Below are 21533 nucleotides of genomic sequence, written 5' to 3' on the forward strand. Positions count from 1 at the left end.
CTCGACTTATGACCGCAAATAAGCCCCCAATTTCTGATGCTGAGTGAAAGATTATTTAAGGGAGTTTGTTCCGTTTTACAACCATTGTTAAATGATTTGCTGTCGTTGTTAATCAAATGGTCGTTAAATGAATCTGGCTTGCTGATTGACTTTGCTCACTGGAAGGCCCAAAACTCTCATCATGTGACCCCATTGCCGAGTGTCTGAATTTTGATCACGTGACCACAGGATTGCTGTGACGGTCATTAAGTGTGAAAAGTCCATTTTTTTCAGTGAAGTTGTAACTTGGAATGGTCACTAAGTGGGTTGTTGTAATTCAACAACCTGGCCAGGCCAATCAGCACAAGAGTCTTGGAGCTGGATGCAATCCTGGAAGATGGTGGGTGGCTTCACTTTTAACCTTCTACATTTCTTAACTTTTTTGTAAAATTGAAATAATTGAAAAATTAAATTCTTAATTACAATATTTCATATATTTTTTTAAAAAAGTAAAATTACATTTTTTTAAAAAAAATTAATTGGTAAGTTTTAATTGATACATTTTAAATTGTTTTAAACTCTAGTATTTAACCTGGACTTTCATCGATGTATTTACATTTCTTGGGTGCTTAAATTCCTTGTGTGCCTAATCACACTTGGCCAATCACCAATAAAGAATACAAGGGGTCCTCGACTTATGACCACAAGGGAGCCCAAATTTTCTGTGGCTGATTGAGACATTTGTTGAGTGACATTTTTTGATCTTTCTTGCCATACTGCCGTTAAGTCACGCAGTCGTTAAGTGAATCCAGCTTCCCCTGTTGACTTTTGCTTGTCAGGTCGCAAAGAGAGACTCACACGACCCCTGGGGGATACGGCAACCATCATAACTACGAGTCCAATGGCGAGCATCTGAATTTTGATCACCATCAGGATATCTACAACGGTCGTAACTGTGGAAAACTATTCTAAGTCCCTTTTTTCAGGGCCGTCCTAACTTCAGTCACTAAGTGAATGGTCCTAAGTTGAGAATTAGATCTAGCAGAAGTGAGGGGATGGGGGAGATAGTCTTCTGATCTGATTCAAAGTTTCAGTGAAAGATTGATAGGCAGAGGGCTTAAAACAGGGATCTCCAAACTTGGCAAAAGTTTAAGACTTGTGGACTTCTACTCCCAGAATTCCTTGCGATGAGTTGAGGAATTCTGGGAGTTGAAGTCCACAAATCATAACCATCGCCCACTTGGGAGACCCCCGATTTCAGCTCAAGGCTGTTTAAGTCCATAAGAACTGAAGTGGAGCGGTCCAACCGTGGAGTACGGAAATCCTCATCTTACAACCACAATTGAACCCAGAACTGCCATTGTTACAGTTGTAAACTGACTTTTGCCCCCATTTCACGACCTTGCTTGCAATGGTTCTTAAGTGAATCCCACCAGTCGTTGAAGACACATGGCTGTTGAGAGGATCTGGCTTCCTCATTGACCGTCATTGTGGGTCAGAAGATGGCGAAAGGAATCAGGGAAACACCACAAGCTGTCATTAATATGAGGCAGTCACCAAATGTCTTGGTTAGCGACAGAAATGTTAGGTTGAACTGTGGTGGTGAAGTCGACAAAAAAATTGCTACAGCTTGTCCTTGACTTACGAAAGTTCATTTAGTGACCATTCAAAGTTATGACGACACTGGAAAAAATGACATATGACCGTTTTCCCCACAACCGTTGCAGCATCCCCCTGTGGTTATGTGATAAGAATTCAGATGCTTGGCAACTGACTCCTATTTATGGCGGTCACAGTGTCCTGGGACATTCTGACGAGCAACATCAACAGATTCTATTCTATTCTAAACTATGCTATCCCATCTTGAAGCATGCTGGCTGGGGGATTCTGGGAGTGGATGTCCACCCCTCTTGAAGTCATTAAGGTTTAGAAACATCTCCAACAGTCCTTTCATTCATCTACCCTCAACTCCTGATCCACCAACTCAACGCCCGTGTTTTTCCAGCAGCAGCTACTTGCTGGAATAATTTCACTTGAAGAAAATCCGGTTAGTATTTTGTGTCAAGCAGCAAAAAGTGCAGTTGTGTGTGCCCGCCCATCCAATGAATGCTTAATCCCATCGAATTTTATGATTTCTGAACTTTGCTCAGCCCAACGGTGAAATCGAAGATATTTTTATAGGTGCTAATCAAGATTTATGGCATATCTTACGCCAATACTATACTGTAACATTCATATGGTCTTTTGTTTATATATTTTAAAATATGTATGTGGATAGGTATAGGTAGATTTGTGTGTGTGTACACATATAAATATGCAAGGGATCATATGTGTGTGTGTGTGTGTATCTTTGCTTCTATAAATATTTTGTGTGTGTATTTATATATAATTATGTATACCTGCTATATATACATGTATACACATATACCCTATTTTTCGGAATATGATGCACTTTTCCTCCCCTAAAAAAGGGTGGAAATTTGGCCCAGTCTTGTACTGGGAATGTAGCTTTTTGGAAGCTCTTTTTCAGCCCTGAGGTGCTCATTGAAAAAAAGCTTCATTTCCTAGTTCATTCCAGCTGGGAGAAGCTAACAAAGATAAGGAAGATTTGAAGACTGAGAGTGCCTGTGGCTAAGTGATTTCTATTCTTTTGGGGATAATCCCTTTAAGGATAATCCCTTTATGGCTGAGTTTTCTCAATGGTTTCGTTTAGGCAAGAACTGGGCTGGTCTGTTAATTCAGCTTTGTTACATTTTACTAAATGTGAAGTGCTTTTGACTGAATGCCCAGACATCTAGTTAAGCTTAATTTAAGGGGGGGGGAGTGGCAAAAATTGTCATTTTATTATACTATTGTGTTTCTTTGCTTTTCTGGTGTTATGGGAACAGGCATAAATTCCCCCCCCCCCCCTATTTTCCTCCCCAAAAACTAAGGTGTATTTTATATTCCGGTGTGTCTTATACGCTGAAAAATATGGTACATATATACCGTGTTTCCCGGAAAATACGACAGGGTCTTATTTTCATTTTACTTACAAAATATGGCCTTGGGCTTATTATAGGGGGAGGGCTCATTGTTTTGGGGTTGCCAAGCGGCTGCTCCCTTGCTAACTGGCTCCCAAAGAGCTGGGCACAGCCTCAGGGGTGAAGCAGCCACGAGGTGACCAAGCTCACGAGCAACCCCCCCCCCGGCAACCCCCCTCTCCAGCCGGGCAGAGCGCCATTCAACGACTTAGGGGGTATCACCAAGGAGCCAATCCACATAGCATTCGCCCGGCTGGAGAAGGGGGTTGCACCAGAGCCTGTTCTGCCTCCAGCAGGCATGCCTCCTAGCCTCAACATGTCCAGGCCCAGCTCTCTCTGCAGCAGCCGCTGCTGCCACGCTCCGAGCATAATGTCTTCTCCGGTTCCAAACTCGAAAACCTGGCTGCCAAGTCTTCCAACAGCGGCCACTTTAAGAGTGTGGCAGTGGCAGCTGCTGCAGGGAGAGCTGGGCCCGGATATGTTGAGGCTGGGAGGCATGCCTGCTGGAGGCGGAACAGGCACTCGCGCAGCCCCCCCTCCAGCTGGGCAGAGCGCTATGCACTGAACTAGCGGGTATCCCTAATGTGCCAAGCTGCGGGAGCTGGGGAGCGGGCAGAGCGCCATGTGGCTTGGCGCCTTAGTGATACCCCCTAGGTCGGTGAATGGCGCTCTGCCCAGCTGGAGAGGGGGATTGCTGGGTGCCTGCTCGTGAGCTTGGTCACCTCATGGCTGCTTCACCCCTGAGGCTGTGCCCAGCTCTTCGGGAGCCAGTTAGCAAGGGAGCAGCTGCCCGGCAACTCCTCTCTCCGGCCAGGCAGAATGCCACGTCCCAACCTAGCGGTATCCAAGAAGGCACCAAGCAATGTGAGCGCCTTCCTCCCCCCCCCCAACTCCTGAGGCTTGGCGCCTTCAGGATACTGCTATGTCGGTGAGCGGTGGTCTGCCTGGCCGGGGGGGGGGGGGGGGAGGGATGGCTAGGGGGTTTATTTTGGCGGGTGGGCTTATATTTTTGCCCATGCGAAAAATGTGGCAAGGCTTTAGTTTCAGGACAGGTCGTATTTTGGGGGAAACACGGTATCTCAAAGGATCATATATATTTGTATATATGATCCTTTGCTTATATTTATCTACCTATCTGTAGTATATTGAACCAAATGATTGATTTGTTTCACACACACACACAGGATCGTTTGCATAAAGAGCTGAACGATCAAAGGCATGCCTTACATCAGAAGCTTGGGGAAAAAAACCTTTCTAGGCCACACAAGGATTTATCACGGCATTAATATTCAGTAGTCGGGAACCGCACAGGGTACACCGTTCTTCTCAATGACACATGGGGGAACAAAGCAATGTTCTCATAATAAAAATAATTAAAACCCAGAGAGAGGGAGAGAAAGGGAGGGGGGAAGAGTAGCGCTCCGTCACATGACGCTGGTTTGCATTTTCAAGTACACTTAAAAATAGGGGTCCTTCTTGTCATTGCTTCAGTTAGGACCCTCCGTCGGGAGGAAATCATATCATATCCCGAAAAAAAAGAAGAAATAATATCCAAGTGCTTCCAGACGTTACAAAGAAATCCAGAGATTTCATTTCGGATCAAATCAAGCCATCTCTTGATTTCTCGGTAGCGTTCGGCCAAGAGAATTGTCTCAAAATTTAAAAATGAAAAGGGATGGACTCCGAAGCCATCCCTCCTGCGCTTCGATCATCTTCTCCGAACGCCATGGCAAGATTCCAGTCCTGAAGAAGCCCCCTCACTTTCCATCCTCCTCTTTCACCGGATTCATTTTAACTAGCTCACACAGGGTTTTATCCCCACCTTTCAATTTCGTGATGTTTTTACAAGGACAGGGAGTTTTTCAACCAGGGCTTGGTGGTTCATCCGGACGCTGGCAATGAGTCCCTCTTCGTTACCCTCGGAACCCGTGTAGGTGATCTCCTCCCCAGCTAAGGTGGTCATGCGGCCGCCAAGGGCCTTCAGCACGGCGTTGCCAGCACAAATGTCCCATTTTTTTATGTAGGTGATGTGGATGTAGACGTCGGCTTTCTGCTGGTTCTCTTCGGACACATCGAGGAGAGATAAAACTTTGTATCCTTGGGGTTGGGAGGGTAGATATAAAAATAAAGATTAAAAATTGGAAGGATGGCAGATTTTTGGTTTTAGTAATATATAGTTAATTCTCCCCTTACGACAATTCACTTAGTGACAGTTCAAACAGCCGCATCACTGAAAAAAAGGACTTACGGCCCTTTTTCACACTTTCGACCATTTCTTACACTTGTGACCGTCGTGGTATTCCCAGGGTCATTCGAGTTACATTCAGACACTTTGCACCTGATGCATATTTACGATGGCGGCAGTAGCCCAGGGTCACATGATCCCCTTTTATGATCTTTGGACAGCCAAAATCATTGGGGAAAAGCCAGATTCGCTTAACGACCGTGCCGCTAACTTTAACAACTGCAGTGATTTGCTTAACAAAGTAAAACTCACTTCATCATTTGAATCATCACAGTTGTTAAGTCAGCACAGCCATAATTTACAACTACAAATTGAGTCCTAAATTAATGTTGCTAAGTGAGACATTTGTTAAGGGAATTGTGCCCCATTTTAGCACCTTTCTGGCCATAGTTGTTAAGGGAATCCCTGCAGTCGTTCAGTGAGTAATCCGGTTGCTAAGTGAATCTAGGCTTCCCCATTGACTTTGCTTATCCCTCTGAATCTTAACCAGGTGACCCCTGGGGAGGCTGTGATGGTCTTTAAGTGTGAAAAAGGGTCCTATGTCACTTTTTATCCAGGGCCATCGTAACATTTGACGGTCACTAAACCAAACAGTTGGAAGTTCAGGAGTGCCCGTATCCTGGGATATCCTGACACCCCCTAGTGGCAAACAGAAGGCCTGATGGACTTAATTAATCTCTCTCTCAAACTTCAGGAGCCATACAGACAGTTCTTGACATACAACCACAATTGCACCCAAAATTTCCGCTGCTAAGTGAGACATTGCCTGAATGAGTTCTGCTCCATTTAACAGCCTTTCTGGCCCTAGTTGGTAAATGAATCACCACAGTTATTCCCTAAGTCACACTGGTTTCCTCCTTGTCGGAGTATCGTAAGAGGGGACCATGTGACCCAGAGATGCTGCGACCGTCACAAATACAGGTTGGTTGCCATGTGTACGAATTTTGATCACATGACCGCAGGGAGGCTGCAATGGTCATCAGTATGAATAACAGTCCAAAGTAACTTTTACCAGGGACATTGTAACTTTCAAAGGTCACTAACCGAACTGTTGTAATTTGAGGAACTAATCATAATCTTTACCGGGCAAAAATTTCCAGAGAGATTGGGAGTTTTCCTTATGAATGTCTCACAAATTTTCTGCCTGCTCACAGAATTGCCACCCGAAATCTGACAAAAAGAAAAATCTGAATTCACTCACCAGCTCCACCGGCTTTAAGGATGGTGGTTTGGTTGCCGAAGCTCTGCCATGCCACCTGCTTAACTTGCCCTTCATGAGATCGCGACACAATGATGGTCGGTGTCCGCTCATTGTAGGAAGAGCGGGGCTGAATGTTTGACCCGCCATTCACCATTGCCCAAGCTGGAAAACAGCAAATCACCAGTTGAGGATGTTGATTATCGTGGCTTTCAAATGAAGTATATATATCTATATCTATCTACATCTACCAATCAATCTATATATCTATAAATCTATCTATATTAGATAGATATCTGCATCTATATCTAAATCTCTCTCTCTCATCTAACTACCATATCACTATCTCTATATCTATATTATCTAAATATCTATATCTATCTAAATCCATATTATTTCAATATCCCTGTATCTATCTATCATCTCTCTCTCTCTCTCTCTCTCCCTACCTACCTACCATATTTATAGCTCTATATCTCTATTATCTCAATATACTGTATTTTTCAGAGTATAAGATGCACCTTTTCCCCCCCAACAGAGGGTGAAAATTTGGGTGCATCTTATACACAGAATGCAGCCCGTCCAACAACCAGACCTCATCCTTTGGCTTCTATCTCCCAGAAATTTACCTCCTTGCAGCAAACTGAAAAAATGGGGCTTGTGGAGCAACAATAGGCTATGGCAGTGATGGCAAACCTGTGGCACACGGGGCCATATTTGGTGGCGCGCCAGTCAACTGATTTTTCGCCCTTCCAGAGGGCCAGAGGAAGCAGTTTTCGCGCAAGGAGGCTGAGGGAGGAGGGCGAAAAACAGCCCTAAGAAGCAAACTGGAAGTTCATTCCCGAACTACCGGTTGGGCCATTGGAGCCTTCAGGAAAGCCTCGGGAGGCTGGGGAGTGGGGAAAAAGGCCCCAAAGGCCTAACTGGAAGTTCGGATATGATCTGTTTCCAGCTTCCAAGTGGCCTCCAGGTGGCTGGGGGAGGCTGGGGGAGGCTGTCTTTGCCATCCCCAGGCTCCAGAGGCTTTATTGAAGCCTGGGGAGGGCAAAAAACGGCCTCAACAGATGTTCGGAAATGATCCATTTCTGGCTTTTCACCATCCCCAGGCTTCAGGAAAACCTCTTCAGCCTGGGGAGGGGTAATGTGGGCATGTGGGGGGGGGTGCACAGGCGCAGGTGGGCGGGAAGAACTGAGTAAACACGTGCGTGATAGCATGCACAGATGCAATTTTGGCACACCGTAAGAAAAAGGTTTGCCATCCCTGGGCTATGGCAATCCCTGCAGCCTGAAACAGCTGATCATCAGGAGGCCCATGCTTAAACTGAAATTGAAAGTGAAATTTGCTGTTTGCTGCAAGGAGGCAAATTGCTGGGAGACAGAGGCAGAAACAAGGTGGGTCTTATACTTCGGAGCATCTTGTACTCTGAAAAATACAGTGTGTGTGTATGTGTATATATGTGTCTGTGTGTTTGTTTGTGTGAGTATGTGTGTGTGTATACAAATCTATCCACCTTATCTATATATCCAATTTTGTTGTATTTAAGTACAACGACAATAAAGATTATACTTATACTTACTTATATCTATATCTCAATATATTATCAAAATATCTATAACTATATCTATCTATAAATTATATCTAAATCCATTTCATCTACCTACCTATCTATCATCTATCTATCTATCTATCTATCTATCTATCTATCATCTATCTATCATCTATCTATCTATCTATCATCTATCTATCATCTATATCTATCTATCTATCTATCTATCTATCTATCATCTATCTATCTATCTATCATCTATCTATCTATCTATCTATCTATCTATCTATCTATCTATCATCTATCATCTATCAACAAAACCCACCCAGCTCAGAAAGCACCAAAGACCACAATGTCATTCTCTTTCTCCTCCTTCTCCTTCGTACTCTCCTTCCCTTCCTCCACCTCACAAATCCCTCTCCCTTCTAACACTGATGGTGTTATCTAGTTGGGTCATGAAATCTCTGCAACAAAAAGAACTAAGCTCAGTGATCACAAAGGACCACAGTCTTCTTCTTCCTTTTCCTCCAACCTCATCTCCATGAATCCCCTTCCCTTCTAGCACATGATATTCCCTAATCGGGTCGTGAAACGTCTGCAAGAAAACCACCCAGCTCAGTGAGCAAAAAGCAGCTCACAGTCTTCCTCCTCCTCCTCTGCTCTGCAAACCCCATTCCCTTCTAGCACGAAGGATGTTATAATCCTGAAACATCTCCCAAGAAAGACCAGCAAGGACCCCCTAGTTCAACCCTAAACTACACATCTTCTCTTTTGTTGTTTAACTAATAGTCTGCACAATATCCAACTGTCTTTAATAAGGCAGATTCTGGATTATATCCCACTGGTTTTTAAGACTCTTTAAACTGATAGTAGGAGTCCAGACATCTTGCCAAGGTTGAGAAACCCTGGTTTGGTGCCCCATAATCCCATATAACAATTGAAAAAAACCTTGTTGCGTTGAAACGAAGAAGCACTTACCATCCCAAAGATCCTTTTTCAGGAGGCCACTGGACTGTCTTGTATTTTTTTCTTCAAGGACATTTTGCTTCTCATGCAAGAAGCTTCTTCACTTCTGACAGGATGAGAAAGTGAAACTTCCTCAAATAAAAAACTCTTAAGAAAAGTCCAGTGGCCTCCTGAATAAAGCACCTTTGGGACAACCATGACCTGGAAGACTGAGAATCTCTACAGACTTTTAGCTATACAATTTGGGATGAAGACCCTTTGAATGGGGTGGTAGTAGGAATGGGTTTCCAGAGGGAAAAAAATTGCAGACTACAGGAACCATTTGCATTACTCAGGTGATCCTGAGGACAAAGAGCAATGTCCAGATGGCCTTAGTGACCCTCTAGGTTGTCAAGCACAAGGCCTGAGGGCTGGATCTGGCCTGTGGGGCTGTCCTGGAAAATATAGGGGGCTGGCCTGCATGGCTTCAGTGCGAAGAAGAAACGTCGGGCCAGCAGTTTGGGGAATGACATCAAGCTGGCCACGCCCACCGTCAGCCACGCCCAGTGAGTGGTGTCAAGCTGGCGATGCCCACGCAGTCGGCCACACCCATCCAATTGGCCGTGCCCACCATCCTCATCTCCCAAGGTCAACCATAGCCCTGATGTGGTCCTCCAGAAAATTGAGTTTGACACCCTTTCTCTAAAGGATGCAAATGACCAGCTGTACTTTCAGAACTGAAGAAGCTTCTCAAATGGGAAGCAAAAGGTCTTCAAAAAAAATCCCAAGAAAGTCCAGTTGCCTCCTGAAAAAAGCATCCATGACCAGATGACTGAGAATCTCTACAGACTTTAAGCCACTTACCGGTATATCCAGAAAATGGCTTATGAATGACACCGATGACTGGTTTCCCATCCACCGCCGCGCACACCATTGTGGTGACATACTGGGAAAGATTCTCTTGAAAATGGAAAAAACACCCACGCATCACATCCGTGTGAAAATGAAGTGAACATAAACATTTCAGCTAGTCCTCAATTTACTGTGGTTCACTTAGTGACCGCTCAAAGTTGCCATGGCCCTGATAAAAAGCGGTTTTTCACCCTTATGATGTCCCCATAGTCGCGTGATCAAAATTCAGACGCTCGGCAACTGACTCGCCTTTAATCCAGGGGAGGGGGAATGTCACGTGATCCCCTTTTGCGACCTTCTAACAAGTAAATTGAGTGAACAACCATGTGACTAACTGAACAGCTACAGGAAAGTCCCCAAGGATTGTTATTTTAGTATAGTTAAGGCCATGAGGAATTGACAGACTGGATTTTATCATAGATTTGATCTATTATGTATTATTTTACTCTAGAATTTTTAACTGGAGATTCGCCAAGGGTTTTTATTTGTTCTGGTCTCTGGTCTAGGACGGTAATAAACAGAATTTAATATATACTATATTGCCAAAAGTATTCGCTTACCCATCCAAATAATCAGAATCAGGTGTTTCAATCACTTCTCTGGCCACAGGTGTATAAAATCAAGTACCTAGGCATGCAGACTGTTTTTACAAAAATTTGTGAAAGAATGGGTTGCTCTCAGCTCAGTGAAGTCCAGCGTGACATTTCCTCGTTCCTAAATATTCCACAGTTGACTGTCAGCTGTATTATAAGAACGTGGAAGTGTTTGGGAATGACAGCAACTCAGCCATGAAGTGGTAGGCCACGTAAACTGACGGAGCGGGGTCAGCAGATGCTGAGGCGCATAGTGCGAAGAGGTCGCCAACTTTCTGCAGTCAGTCGCTACAGACCTCCAAACGTCATGTGGCCTTCAGATTAGCTCAAGAACAGTGCGCAGATAGCTTCATGGAATGGGTTCCCATGGCCGAGCAGCTGCATCCAAGCCATACATCACCAAGTGCAATATAAAGCGTCGGATACAGTGGTGTAAAGCACACCACCACTGGACTCTAGAGCAGTGGCTTCTCCATCTGGCAATCTGATGGACGAGTCTGGGTTTGGTGGTTGCCAGGGGAACAGTACTTGTCTGACTGCATTGTGCCAAGTGTAAAGTTTGGTGGAAGGGGGATTATGGTGTGGGGTTGTTTTTCAGGAGCTGGGCTTGTCCCCTTAGTTCCAGTGAAAGGAACTCTGAATGCTTCAGCATACCAAGACATTTTGGACAATTCCATGCCCCCAACTTTGTGGGAACAGTTTGGAGCTGGCCCCTTCCTCTTCCAACATGACTGTGCACCAGTGCACAAAGCAAGGTCCATAAAGACATGGATGACAGAGTCTGGTGTGGATGAACTTGACTGGCCTGCACAGAGTCCTGACCTCAACCCGATAGACCACCTTTGGGATGAATTAGAGCGGAGACCGAGAGCCAGGCCTTCTCGTCCAACATCAGGGTGTGACCTCACAAATGCGCTTCTGGAAGAATGGTCAAAAATTCCCATAAACACACTCCTGAACCTTGTGGACAGCCTTCCCATAAGAGTTGAAGCTGTTATAGCTGTAAAGGGTGGACCGACGTCAGATTGAACCCTATGGATTAGGAATGGGATGTCAGGTACAGTAAGTTCATATGCGAGTAAAGGCAGGTGAGCGAATACTTTTGGCAACATAGTGTACATTCACTTAACAACCATGTGACTCACTTCACAACTGCAGGGATTCACTTAAAAAAATATCTGGCCAGGGAAGTCAAACAGGGCAAAACTCATTTGGCCGTTATGTGGTTTGGCAACAGAGGGCTTTGGAATTTGAATCTCATCTTTTTTCTTTGTTATGATTGATAATCTTTAATGTTAAAGAAAGAAAGAAAGAAAGAAAGAAAGAAAGAAAGAAAGAAAGAAAGAAAGAAAGAAAGAAAGAAAGAAAGAAAGAAAGATTAAATATTAATAATTAGAAGGATAGATAGACAGATACTGGTAGATAGATATGGTAAATAGATAAGTATCTAATATTTAGAAGATAAATTATAGAGATAGACAAATAAATAATATTATGAATGGATGGATGGTTGGATGTAGATAGATAGATAGATAGATAGATAGATAGATGATAGATAGATAGATAGATAGATAGATAGATAGATAGATGATAGATAGATAGATAGACAGATAGACAGACAAACAGACAGACAAGATAGATAATATTTAGATGATAATATTTAGATGATAATATTTAGAAGATAAATAATAGACAGATAAATATATCTCAGAGTTTGTCTTGAGTCATTGTTACCTGTGTATTCCTGAGTTGCATCCAAGGGATCAATCCACATGGTGACACTCTCGGCTGGAACCAACTTCGGCTGGACTTGCCTCATGATATCGTCGGGAATGGTATGGTCCCAGGAGACGACCTCCGGGTCATTTTCGTCCACGTGTTCTTCGCTGTTTATCTGAAGGGAAAGGACGTATGTACCATCGTCAAATCAATGGAGATGCACTTATCCCATTAGAAGAGAATAGCTGTGTACCACAGGACACACAACTATTATGATGCTCTCTGAGCCTCGAGGTGGGCTTGTGGACGTTTTATTACCAAAGCAGAGAACATCATCAATGGTAGAAGGGAGTGAAGTTTGCAGAGAAGAGGAGGAAGAGGAGGAAGGCTGTGGAGTTTTTGCTGTTCTCTGACCTTGGCCGTTACCTAACTAGGGGATGGCATCAGTGCTTCAAGGGAGGAGGAGGAGAACTATAGTTCTTGGTGCTCTCTGAGCTTGATGGTTTTCTTGCAGATGTTTCATGACCCAATTAGATAATGTCATCAGTGCTAAAACAAAAAGTGGGGTTTTTTTCTATTTATATAGCCCCCTCTGGTACTGACAATATTCCCCAGCTGAGCCAAACAAAACATCCAAGCTCACAGAGCACCATTGACCCCACAGTCCTCCTCCTTCTCCCCATTAACCCCGCTCCCTTCTAGCGCTGATGAAGTTCCCCAGTTGGGTCACGAAACATCTGCAAGGAACAACTGACGAACAAAACTTTGAGATCAATGAGGACTCCACAAGCTACAATGTATTTTCTTCTTAACGACGTCCAGGAATATAGCGTCATATAATGTTAACCAAGGAAAGTGCTTTGAAACATGAAACGAATAAGGCTTCCCATGGAAATGCTATTTTTGCCCTCAACTAAAACCCTTTTACAGGCAGTTCCAAATTCTGTACAAGTAGTCCTTGTCAGGGGAAGATATTATTTCACCCTGAACTAGATGAGGCTTAGACCGCGGCGTTTCCAAACAGCATTATCTTTAAGGTGCGAAGAAAAGAAATAAAATCCCAGAAAACATATTCTAATGAAAAACAAAACTTTAATACAAAAATAATAAATGGAAATAAAACAAAAACTAATTGTTACATTTTGGAAAAAGCAATTCTGTCTCCGTTTCCTGGTAGACGGACAAAGATCAAAAGGGAAGAGAAGTCTCTGGAATGTGTGAAGTAATAAAAAAGATAAGCATGCGCAGTACATCATTGTCAGATAAGACCTTATGACCTGCGCAGTAACTCATCAGTAATTATTCAGTTCAAGCTAGCAAACAATTTAACGCAGTGATAGTCCTCGACTTACAACTTTTTGTTTAGTGACCATTCCAAATTACGATGCTAAAAACCATGACTCAGGAGCATGGTTTATGCTTATGACTGTTGCAGCATCCCCGCGATCCCATCCTTTCCGTTTGGATGCTTGACAGCTGACTCATACTTACGACAGCTGCAGCATCCCAGGGTCACGTCATTCCCTATTTGTGACCTAGTTTGAAATCCAGATTCACTTAACAACTAGTTGACTCATTTAAGAAAAGGAGATACTTGATTTACGACAGCTCATTTAGTGGCCATTCCAAATGACAGCGCCCCTGAAAAAAGAGACTCGTGTTCAGCGTTACAATTTTGCAGCCCACCCCTAATAGTGTCATTGAAATTCAGACACTTGGCCACCGCTCCATACTTATGACTGTTGCTGCATCCAAAGGTCTTTCTGACAAGCAACGTCAAGGGAGAAGCCAGATTCATTTTAACAATCGCGTCAATTGGCTTAACAACGGTGCCATGAAAGGTCATTCTATGGGGCTGAGCTCACTTAACCAACATCTCACTTCACCGGGGGCTCCATCACAGTTGTAAGTTGATGACGGCCTGTAGAGTGATTTCCGGAACCAACGTGGCAAGAAAACCCATCTATCAGCAGAAAAGTAATTTCTCACATGGCCACAGAAATTGGGGCACACCATCGCCGTTGTAAGTCGAGGATTAGCTGTGTTTTCAGAATGGTCTCTTTTGGGAAACTCATTGGCCAGGTATTGCTTCACTTTGGGACAAAATAAAAGCCACCTGACATTACAGCAATATGTAGCAATGGACGGGTTACAACGATGTGCAACTTCTGCTTTTCACTTTTGCCCCATCCCGATTTGTGTTGCACAAACCGGAATGTCGATGTGCAAGCTTCAACATTGATTGAAATTCATGCCTCCTGTTTCCAATCCGGCAGCCAGCTTCCCCTGACACGCCTTGCTGGATGGGAATCATGGAAGCTGAACCCCACCCCACTGAAAGCATATCGGCTGGAGAATACTGGGAATTGTAGTCCACCCAAGCTTCCCCTTGCATGCATGGCTGGCTGGGAATCATGGGAGTTGAACTCCACCTGGCTTTTCCTTGCATGCATGGCTGGTTGGGGAATTTCGGGAATTGCAGTCCACCCAGCATTGTCCTTTGCCTTGCTTGGAAAAGCCTGCTCTGCAGGGGCGGCGTACCCCGCTCTTTTGCCCAAACCCCTGACACCACACACGCACACACGGGAGAGGCGGAGGATGGGCTTTGGAGTCCTCCCCTCACCTGCACGTCGGGGAAGGCGGCCTTGAGGAGGAAATACATCTTGCGGTTGGAGAGGAGGTCGCCGCTGGTCATCTTCTCCTCGGCCCCCTCGCGGGTCTTGCCTTTAGCCCGGGCGTGGAGCGCGTTCCCCTCGCGGACCCGCCGCACCTCGACCCCGCCGCGGACCGCCGCCGCCACCGATGCCGCCAGCAACTCCCGCAAGTCCACCAAAACGCCGACGCCGGCCGGAGCGGGAGGCCCTCCGAAGATAAACGAGGCGAAGCGGCCGGCTAGGAAGCCCGAGTAGAGGTGGTAGAGCACGGCCAGGCCCAGCAGGCAAAAGACGGTCACTCCCAGCGGGGAAAGCCTGATGCCCATCGGCGCCATGGCCGCTTTTTTTTGTACCTCAGAGAGGAGCCATGGCGCCTCAGGGGCGGCGCGGGGCCTGCATTTCCGGCGCGCGTATCAGCGCCAACAAGTCACTTCCGCTCCTTTTTCCAACGCCACTGAGCTTTTCCCTCCGCGGTGCGGAGCCTACGTTTTCGGCGCGCGCACGCAAGCCAAAACGCAACTTCCTCCCTTATTCTCAAAGCCGCAGAGGTGCCGCCTGACAATGACGTCACTCGGGAGCTCCTGTTCCTTTTCATTCGAACGCCACAGGGTTAGAAGGGTGATAGAGGGAGCAGGGAGAGAGCGGCCGCGGTAGGAGGTTTGGGTTCCCTTCCGGGGGAAGAAGAACGGAAAACGTTGGCTAGCCGTCACCTTCCTCAACTGGGCCGGCGCGTGCTCTGCCCCTTTAAAAAAAAAATACTGGTGGAATAAATTTTTAAAAACGGTTGAAAAAGTTCAAGGCCGAGGAAAGCATGGAAAAAAATGTGTGTGCGCGCGCACAACACACACGTCTGTTTCTCTGTGTGTGCATGTACGTATATATATATAAGTATGTATGTATGTATATGTGTATATATATGTGTGTGTGTGTGTGTGTGTATGTATGTATGTATGTACATACATACATATATATCACACACACACACACACACATACAACACACACACAGAGACAGACATAAATGCATATACATATGCACATACCCTGTTTCCCCAAAAATAAAACCTCCCCCGAAAATAATCCCTCCCTAAAAATATTGCAACACAGCAGCCATGAGGTGACCACGCTCGCCGCCACCTGCACCTCAAAAATAATAAGACCTCCCCGAAAATAAGGCCAAGCGCTTATTTCAGGGATCAAAAGAAAATAAGACCTTGTCTAATTTTCGGGGAAACACGGTAGTAGATGACCTACAAGGTCCCTTCCAGCTCTATGTATATACACACACACACAAATATATACATATATATGTACATACACACATGAATACACACAGAGACATTTACAGACAACACGCATATATGTACAGAGACACAGGCATCCACATATATGTATATGTAGGAGATAAAGTTATCCTTGCCTCCCTGCCAGAATGGGTTGAAGTAACCCCAGTTAGAAGACTTGAGACAGGCTGAATGGAGGGGATAAAGGGTTGAGTCAGAAAGCACAAAGCCACACAATTTCCAATCCACACCTTTCCCTGAGGCGAAGAAGCCTTGACCCCCACCACCACCCAGGAAACCAAACAGAGGCAGCTAGAATACAGAATCTTAATCTAATCAAACAACCCCACCAGGCATCACAAATTCAAAGGACCCAAACCCAAAGGGTATAAAAAGAACTCTACTCCCCCTTCTGATCCCTAAATAAATGGTGGCCTCCTTTCCAGCAGCTGGCCTCCAAATTCATTGGCTCACATGTCTTTCTCTCAGCTTAGAACTGGATCAAATTTTATTTCCAACATGTGCACATTACAAATACACATATACACACACATATATAATATGCTACAATATATTTAATATAGGTGTTCGTTTGTTGACTAGGGCTGGTTTCCAGATGTTTGGTAGGCGGGAGGTATCATCACATTTATTCATGTTGTGGGGGTGTTTCTCTATTTCGATGGCTTCCATAATTATTCTCTTGTTGAAATGTTCAGTTTTGGAGATTAGCCTGGCTCCTTCAAAGTTGATTTCATGTCCCGTAGCTTTAAGGTGCTGGAAAAGGGAGGAAGTTTTTTCTTTTTTTCTTACTGCATTCTGTGATGTGTGCATTTATTCTCATGTTTGTTTGTCCTATATATGTTGCCGGGCAGATTTTGCATGGTATTTTGTAGACTCCTTGGTTTTCTAGCTGGATTTTGTCTTTGGGGTTTCTTAAGATGTTGGCTATTTTTTGGTCAGTGGTGAAGGCTGTCCTGATATTGTGCTTGTGGAGAATTTTGCTGATTTTATCTGTGGTGCCTTTGATGTAAGGGAGGAGGGCGATGCCATTGTCCTGTTCTGTGTCTTGGTTTTTTGGGGGAGTCTCCTTTAGGATTAGGTTGGTGATTGTTTTTCTTTGGAATCCGTTGGAGATTAATACATTTGTGAGTTTGTGTAATTCAATTTTCAGGTGGTCTTTCTCGGCTAGGCATTTGGTTCTTGAGATGAGGGTCTTTGGCTACAGAGTTGATCTGTGCAGGGTGGTGATGGGATTGTGCATTTAAGTAGCGGTTGGTGTGTGTTTTTTTCTGGTAGGTGGTGTGTCCTAGGGAGCCGTTGGTTTTTTTGTAGATTAGGACATCCAGAAAGGGAAGTTGGTTGTTTGCTTCTATTTCCATGGTGAATTGTATTTTGGGGTGTAGGCTGTTGAGAAGTGTGAGGAAGTTGTCCAGTTTTTCTTTCCCGTGTGGCCAAATCACAAATAAAGTCACAGGACATGAAATCAATTTTGAAGGAGCCAGGTTAATCTCCAAAACAGAACACCTCAACAAGAGAATAATTATGGAAGCCATCGAAATAGAGAAACACCCCCACAACATGAATAAACGTGATGATACCTCCCGCCTACCAAACATCTGGAAACCAGCCCTAGTCAACAAACTAACACCACCCACCACCCAGGCTGTTACAACACAAAATGACAATGCACAGACAGACAGCACCAATCAGCACCAATCTACCAATCATGATACAACCACACAACCAATCATTCCACTTACTGAAACAAAGCCAGCACCCCATCCCCTCCCACCAAGATTTACAGAAAGACGGCAGCTCCGATTGCATTTTAAGCCCAAGCCTGAAGATGGCAAGTGAGATCTTGCCGAAACGTTGCCAAGACAATCTCAATCTTACACAGGAAAAGACCCGAAGACAACAAAACCAGCATATATATATAGCATAACTCTTGGTTATGGGGGATTTCAACCTGCCGTCGACGGGAGCAGCGTCTGAGGTGGCTCGGGAGTTCATGGCTTCCATGACAGCCATGGGCCTGACCCAACTAATTCAGGGCCCCACACATGAAGGCGGCCACACACTGGACCTTATCTTTGTATCTGAACAGTGGACGAGTGATCTGGGAATAGGGGATTTAGAGATTATGCCCCTGTCATGGTCAGATCACTCATATCTCCGGCTCGACTTCCCTGGCGCTACCCTCCACCGCGAGGAGGCGGAACCAGTATGTTCAAGCTGGTACCGCCCCAAGCACTTGATGGAACCGGATAGGTTCCAGGCGGAGCTTGGGCCGTTACCTGTAGCCCTAACCCGCGCTCGGTCGGAGGACCTAGTCGACGCCTGGAATAGGGCGACGGCGGGGGCCTTAGACCGGGTCGCGCCTCTGCGACCTCTCCTGCGGCAGCGAGCCACCCGGGCCCCTTGGTATACCGAGGAGCTCAGGGTGATGAAGCGCCATAGGAGACGTCTAGAGAGCAGGTGGAGGTCCTCACGCTCCGAATCTGACCGGACACAGGTAAGAGCCTTTTTACGGACTTACCTTGTGGCATTGAAAGCGGCCAAACGTAGGCATTGTGCCGCTCTCATTGCGTCTGCGGATAACCGCCCTGCCGCCCTGTTTAGGGTGACCCGCTCTCTCCTGTTGCAGGAGACGCGGGAGGCGCCCTTGCAGGGAAGAGCAGAGGAGTTTGGAGAATATCTGCAAGACAAAGTCGCTCAGATCCGGAGCGGATGGGCCCCCCCCAGTGGTCCGGACGAGCCGACATCAGTGAGTCTTGTGAGTCCACTCTGGGAGGAGTTTGACTCTGTTGCCCCCGAGGATTTAGACGGGTTACGGGGACGGCTACGACCCACCACATGTTCAATGGACCCGTGCCCCTCCTGGTTGGTACTGGCATCCTGGGAGGTGACGCGAAGCTGGCTTCTGGGCCTGGTGAACGCCTCGTTGGGTGAGGGCTTCTTACCGGCTGCCTTGAAAGAGGCGGTGGTGAAGCCCCTGCTCAAGAGGCCTTCACTTGACCCAATGGAGCTAGCTAATTATCGTCCAGTCTCCAACCTTCCCTTTTTAGCGAAGGTTGTTGAGAATGCGGTGGCGCAGCAATTTCCACGGCACCTCGACGAATCCGTATATCTAGACCCACGCCAGTCCGGCTTCCGACCCGGGCACAGCACCGAGACAGCCTTGGTCGCGTTGGTGGATGATCTCTGGAGGGCCAGAGATAGAGGTTGTTCCTCTATCCTGGTCCTATTAGATCTCTCAGCGGCTTTTGATACCATCGACCATGGTATCCTATTGCGCCGGCTGGAGGGGATGGGAGTCGGAGGCACCGTTTTACGGTGGTTCGGCTCCTACCTCTCCGGCCGGATGCAATATGTGTTGACTGGGGGGCAGAGGTCGACCCCGAGGCCACTCTCTTGTGGGGTGCCGCAGGGGTCGGTCCTCTCGCCCCTTTTGTTCAACGCATATGTGAAGCCGCTGGGTGAGATCATCCGTGGCTTTGGGGTTGAGTACCATCTGTACGCTGATGATACGCAGCTGTACATTTCAACCCCAAGCCACCCCAACGAGGCTGTCGAAGTGATGTCCCGGTGTTTGGAAGCCGTCGGGGTCTGGATGGGGGACAACAGACTCAAACTCAACCCCTCCAAGACTGAGTGGCTGTGGCTACCAGCACCTCGGTTCAGCCAGTTAATTCCATCACTGGCCATAGGGGGCGAGCAATTGCCCCCTGTGGAACGGGCGCGCAATTTGGGCGTCCTCCTAGATGCCCGGCTGTCAATGGATGACCATGTGGCAGCCGTGGCAAGGGGGGCGTTCCACCAGGTTCGCCTGGTGCGCCAATTGCGCCCCCTTCTGGACCGCGATGCCCTACGCACAGTCACTCATGCGCTGGTGACGTCTCGCCTGGACTACTGTAACGCTCTCTACATGGGGCTTCCCTTGGGTCGCGCCCGAAGACTGCAGCTAGTCCAGAACGCAGCCGCGCGGGTAGTCATGGGGAGTACTAGGTACTCCCACGTAACACCTCTCCTGCGCGAGCTGCACTGGCTACCTGTGGTCTTTCGGGTGCGGTTCAAGGTTCTGATTACCATCTTTAAAGCGCTCCATGGCATAGGGCCTAGTTACCTGCGGGATCGCATCCTCCCGCACACATCCCTGCGGCCAATCCGCTCTCACAGGGAGGGCCTTCTCCTGGTGCCGTCCACGAGGCAATGCCAACGGGCGACACCGAGGAGTAGGGCCTTCTCTGTGATGGGCCCAACCCTCTGGAATGACCTCCCCCCCGACATTAGAACCACTACTGACCTCCGCTCCTTCCGACAGAAACTGAAGACACACCTGTTCCGACTGGCTGGTTTGGCATAATTTACAACGTCTGCCCCCCTGGCATATACTTTTTACGGGTTTTTAGAGGGATAGTGCATAAATTGTATGATATTTTAAATTCTTATATTGTTTATTTATTAGCTGTACAGTTTTGGCCTATTTTATCCTCCTCCTATGCATACATGTATTTTATTTGGTGTTTTTTAATATGGACTGTACACCGCCCCGAGTCCCTTTCGGGAGAGGGGGCGGTATATAAGTGCTAATAAATGAAATGAAATGAAATGAAATGAATATATATATATATATATATATATATATATATATATATATATATATATATATATATATATATATATATATATATATATATTAGAGCATATATAATAATAATAATAATAATAATAATAATAATAATAATAATAATAATAATAATAATAATTTTATTTGATTAGCCGCAACCCTCTCCCGAAGGACTCGGGACGGCGTACAATCAAAACGGATAAAAATACACATAAGACAAACATATATACAAAAAGAACAGAGACATATACATATGTGCATGGAGGAGAGTTGACTTATAAGTGAAAGACAATTAAAAACACAATTTAAAATCCCCTTAAATAAAATTACCAAATTAAAAAACCCATCAGGAGCGTTACGAAGTTATGGTTGAGCCAGGCCAGCTATTTGGAAAAGGTGGGTCTTGAGCTTGACACGGAAGGAGCGGAGGTCAGTAGTAGTCCTAATATCCGGGGGGAGGTCATTCCACAGGGCTGGGCCCGCCACAGAGAAGGCTCTGCTCCTAGGCGCCGCCCCATGACACTGTCTGGTGGACGGCACCTGGAGGAGACCCTCTCTGTGCGAGCGGATGGGTCGTAGGGATGTATGGGGCAGAATACGATCCCGCAGGTAACTAGGTCCTGAGCCATGGAGCGCTTTAAAGATCGTAATCAAGACCTTGAAACGCACTCAATAGACCACAGGAAGCCAGTGCAGCTCGCGCAGGAGAGGTGTCACATGGGAGTACTTAGTACTCCCCATAATCACCCGCGTGGCCGCATTCTGGACCAACTGCAGTCTCCGAGTGCATTTCAAGGGAAGCCCCA

General features: G+C 46.0%; 1 protein-coding gene across 1 annotated transcript; it reads right to left on the reverse strand.

Moving 5' to 3' along the window:
• Positions 1-4253: 4253 nt before the first annotated feature.
• BPNT2 (3'(2'), 5'-bisphosphate nucleotidase 2) lies at positions 4254-15271 on the reverse strand. Its single transcript, XM_081933568.1, has 5 exons — positions 14785-15271; positions 12177-12336; positions 9802-9897; positions 6449-6610; positions 4254-5099 (listed from the first exon to the last, which is right to left on the reverse strand). The coding sequence occupies exons 1-5, from the start codon at positions 15148-15150 to the stop codon at positions 4828-4830; spliced, it is 1056 nt and encodes a 351-aa protein (XP_081789694.1). The 5' UTR covers positions 15151-15271; the 3' UTR covers positions 4254-4827.
• Positions 15272-21533: the final 6262 nt, after the last annotated feature.

This window comes from Natrix helvetica (assembly GCF_964273705.1).
Source record: "Natrix helvetica genome assembly, chromosome: Z".
NCBI classification, from domain to species: Eukaryota; Metazoa; Chordata; class Lepidosauria; order Squamata; family Natricidae; genus Natrix; species Natrix helvetica.

Excerpts from the sequence above, each read along its gene's own strand:
- BPNT2 (XM_081933568.1), bottom strand. The coding sequence starts at position 15,150 with ATGGCGCCGATGGGCATCAGGCTTTCCCCGCTGGGAGTGACCGTCTTT. Across the intron at positions 9,898-12,176 it reads TGCAACTCAGGAATACACAG|AGAATCTTTCCCAGTATGTC; the intron begins GTAACAATGACT and ends TCCATTTTCAAG. Across the intron at positions 5,100-6,448 it reads CCTTAAAGCCGGTGGAGCTG|GATACAAAGTTTTATCTCTC; the intron begins GTGAGTGAATTC and ends CCCAACCCCAAG.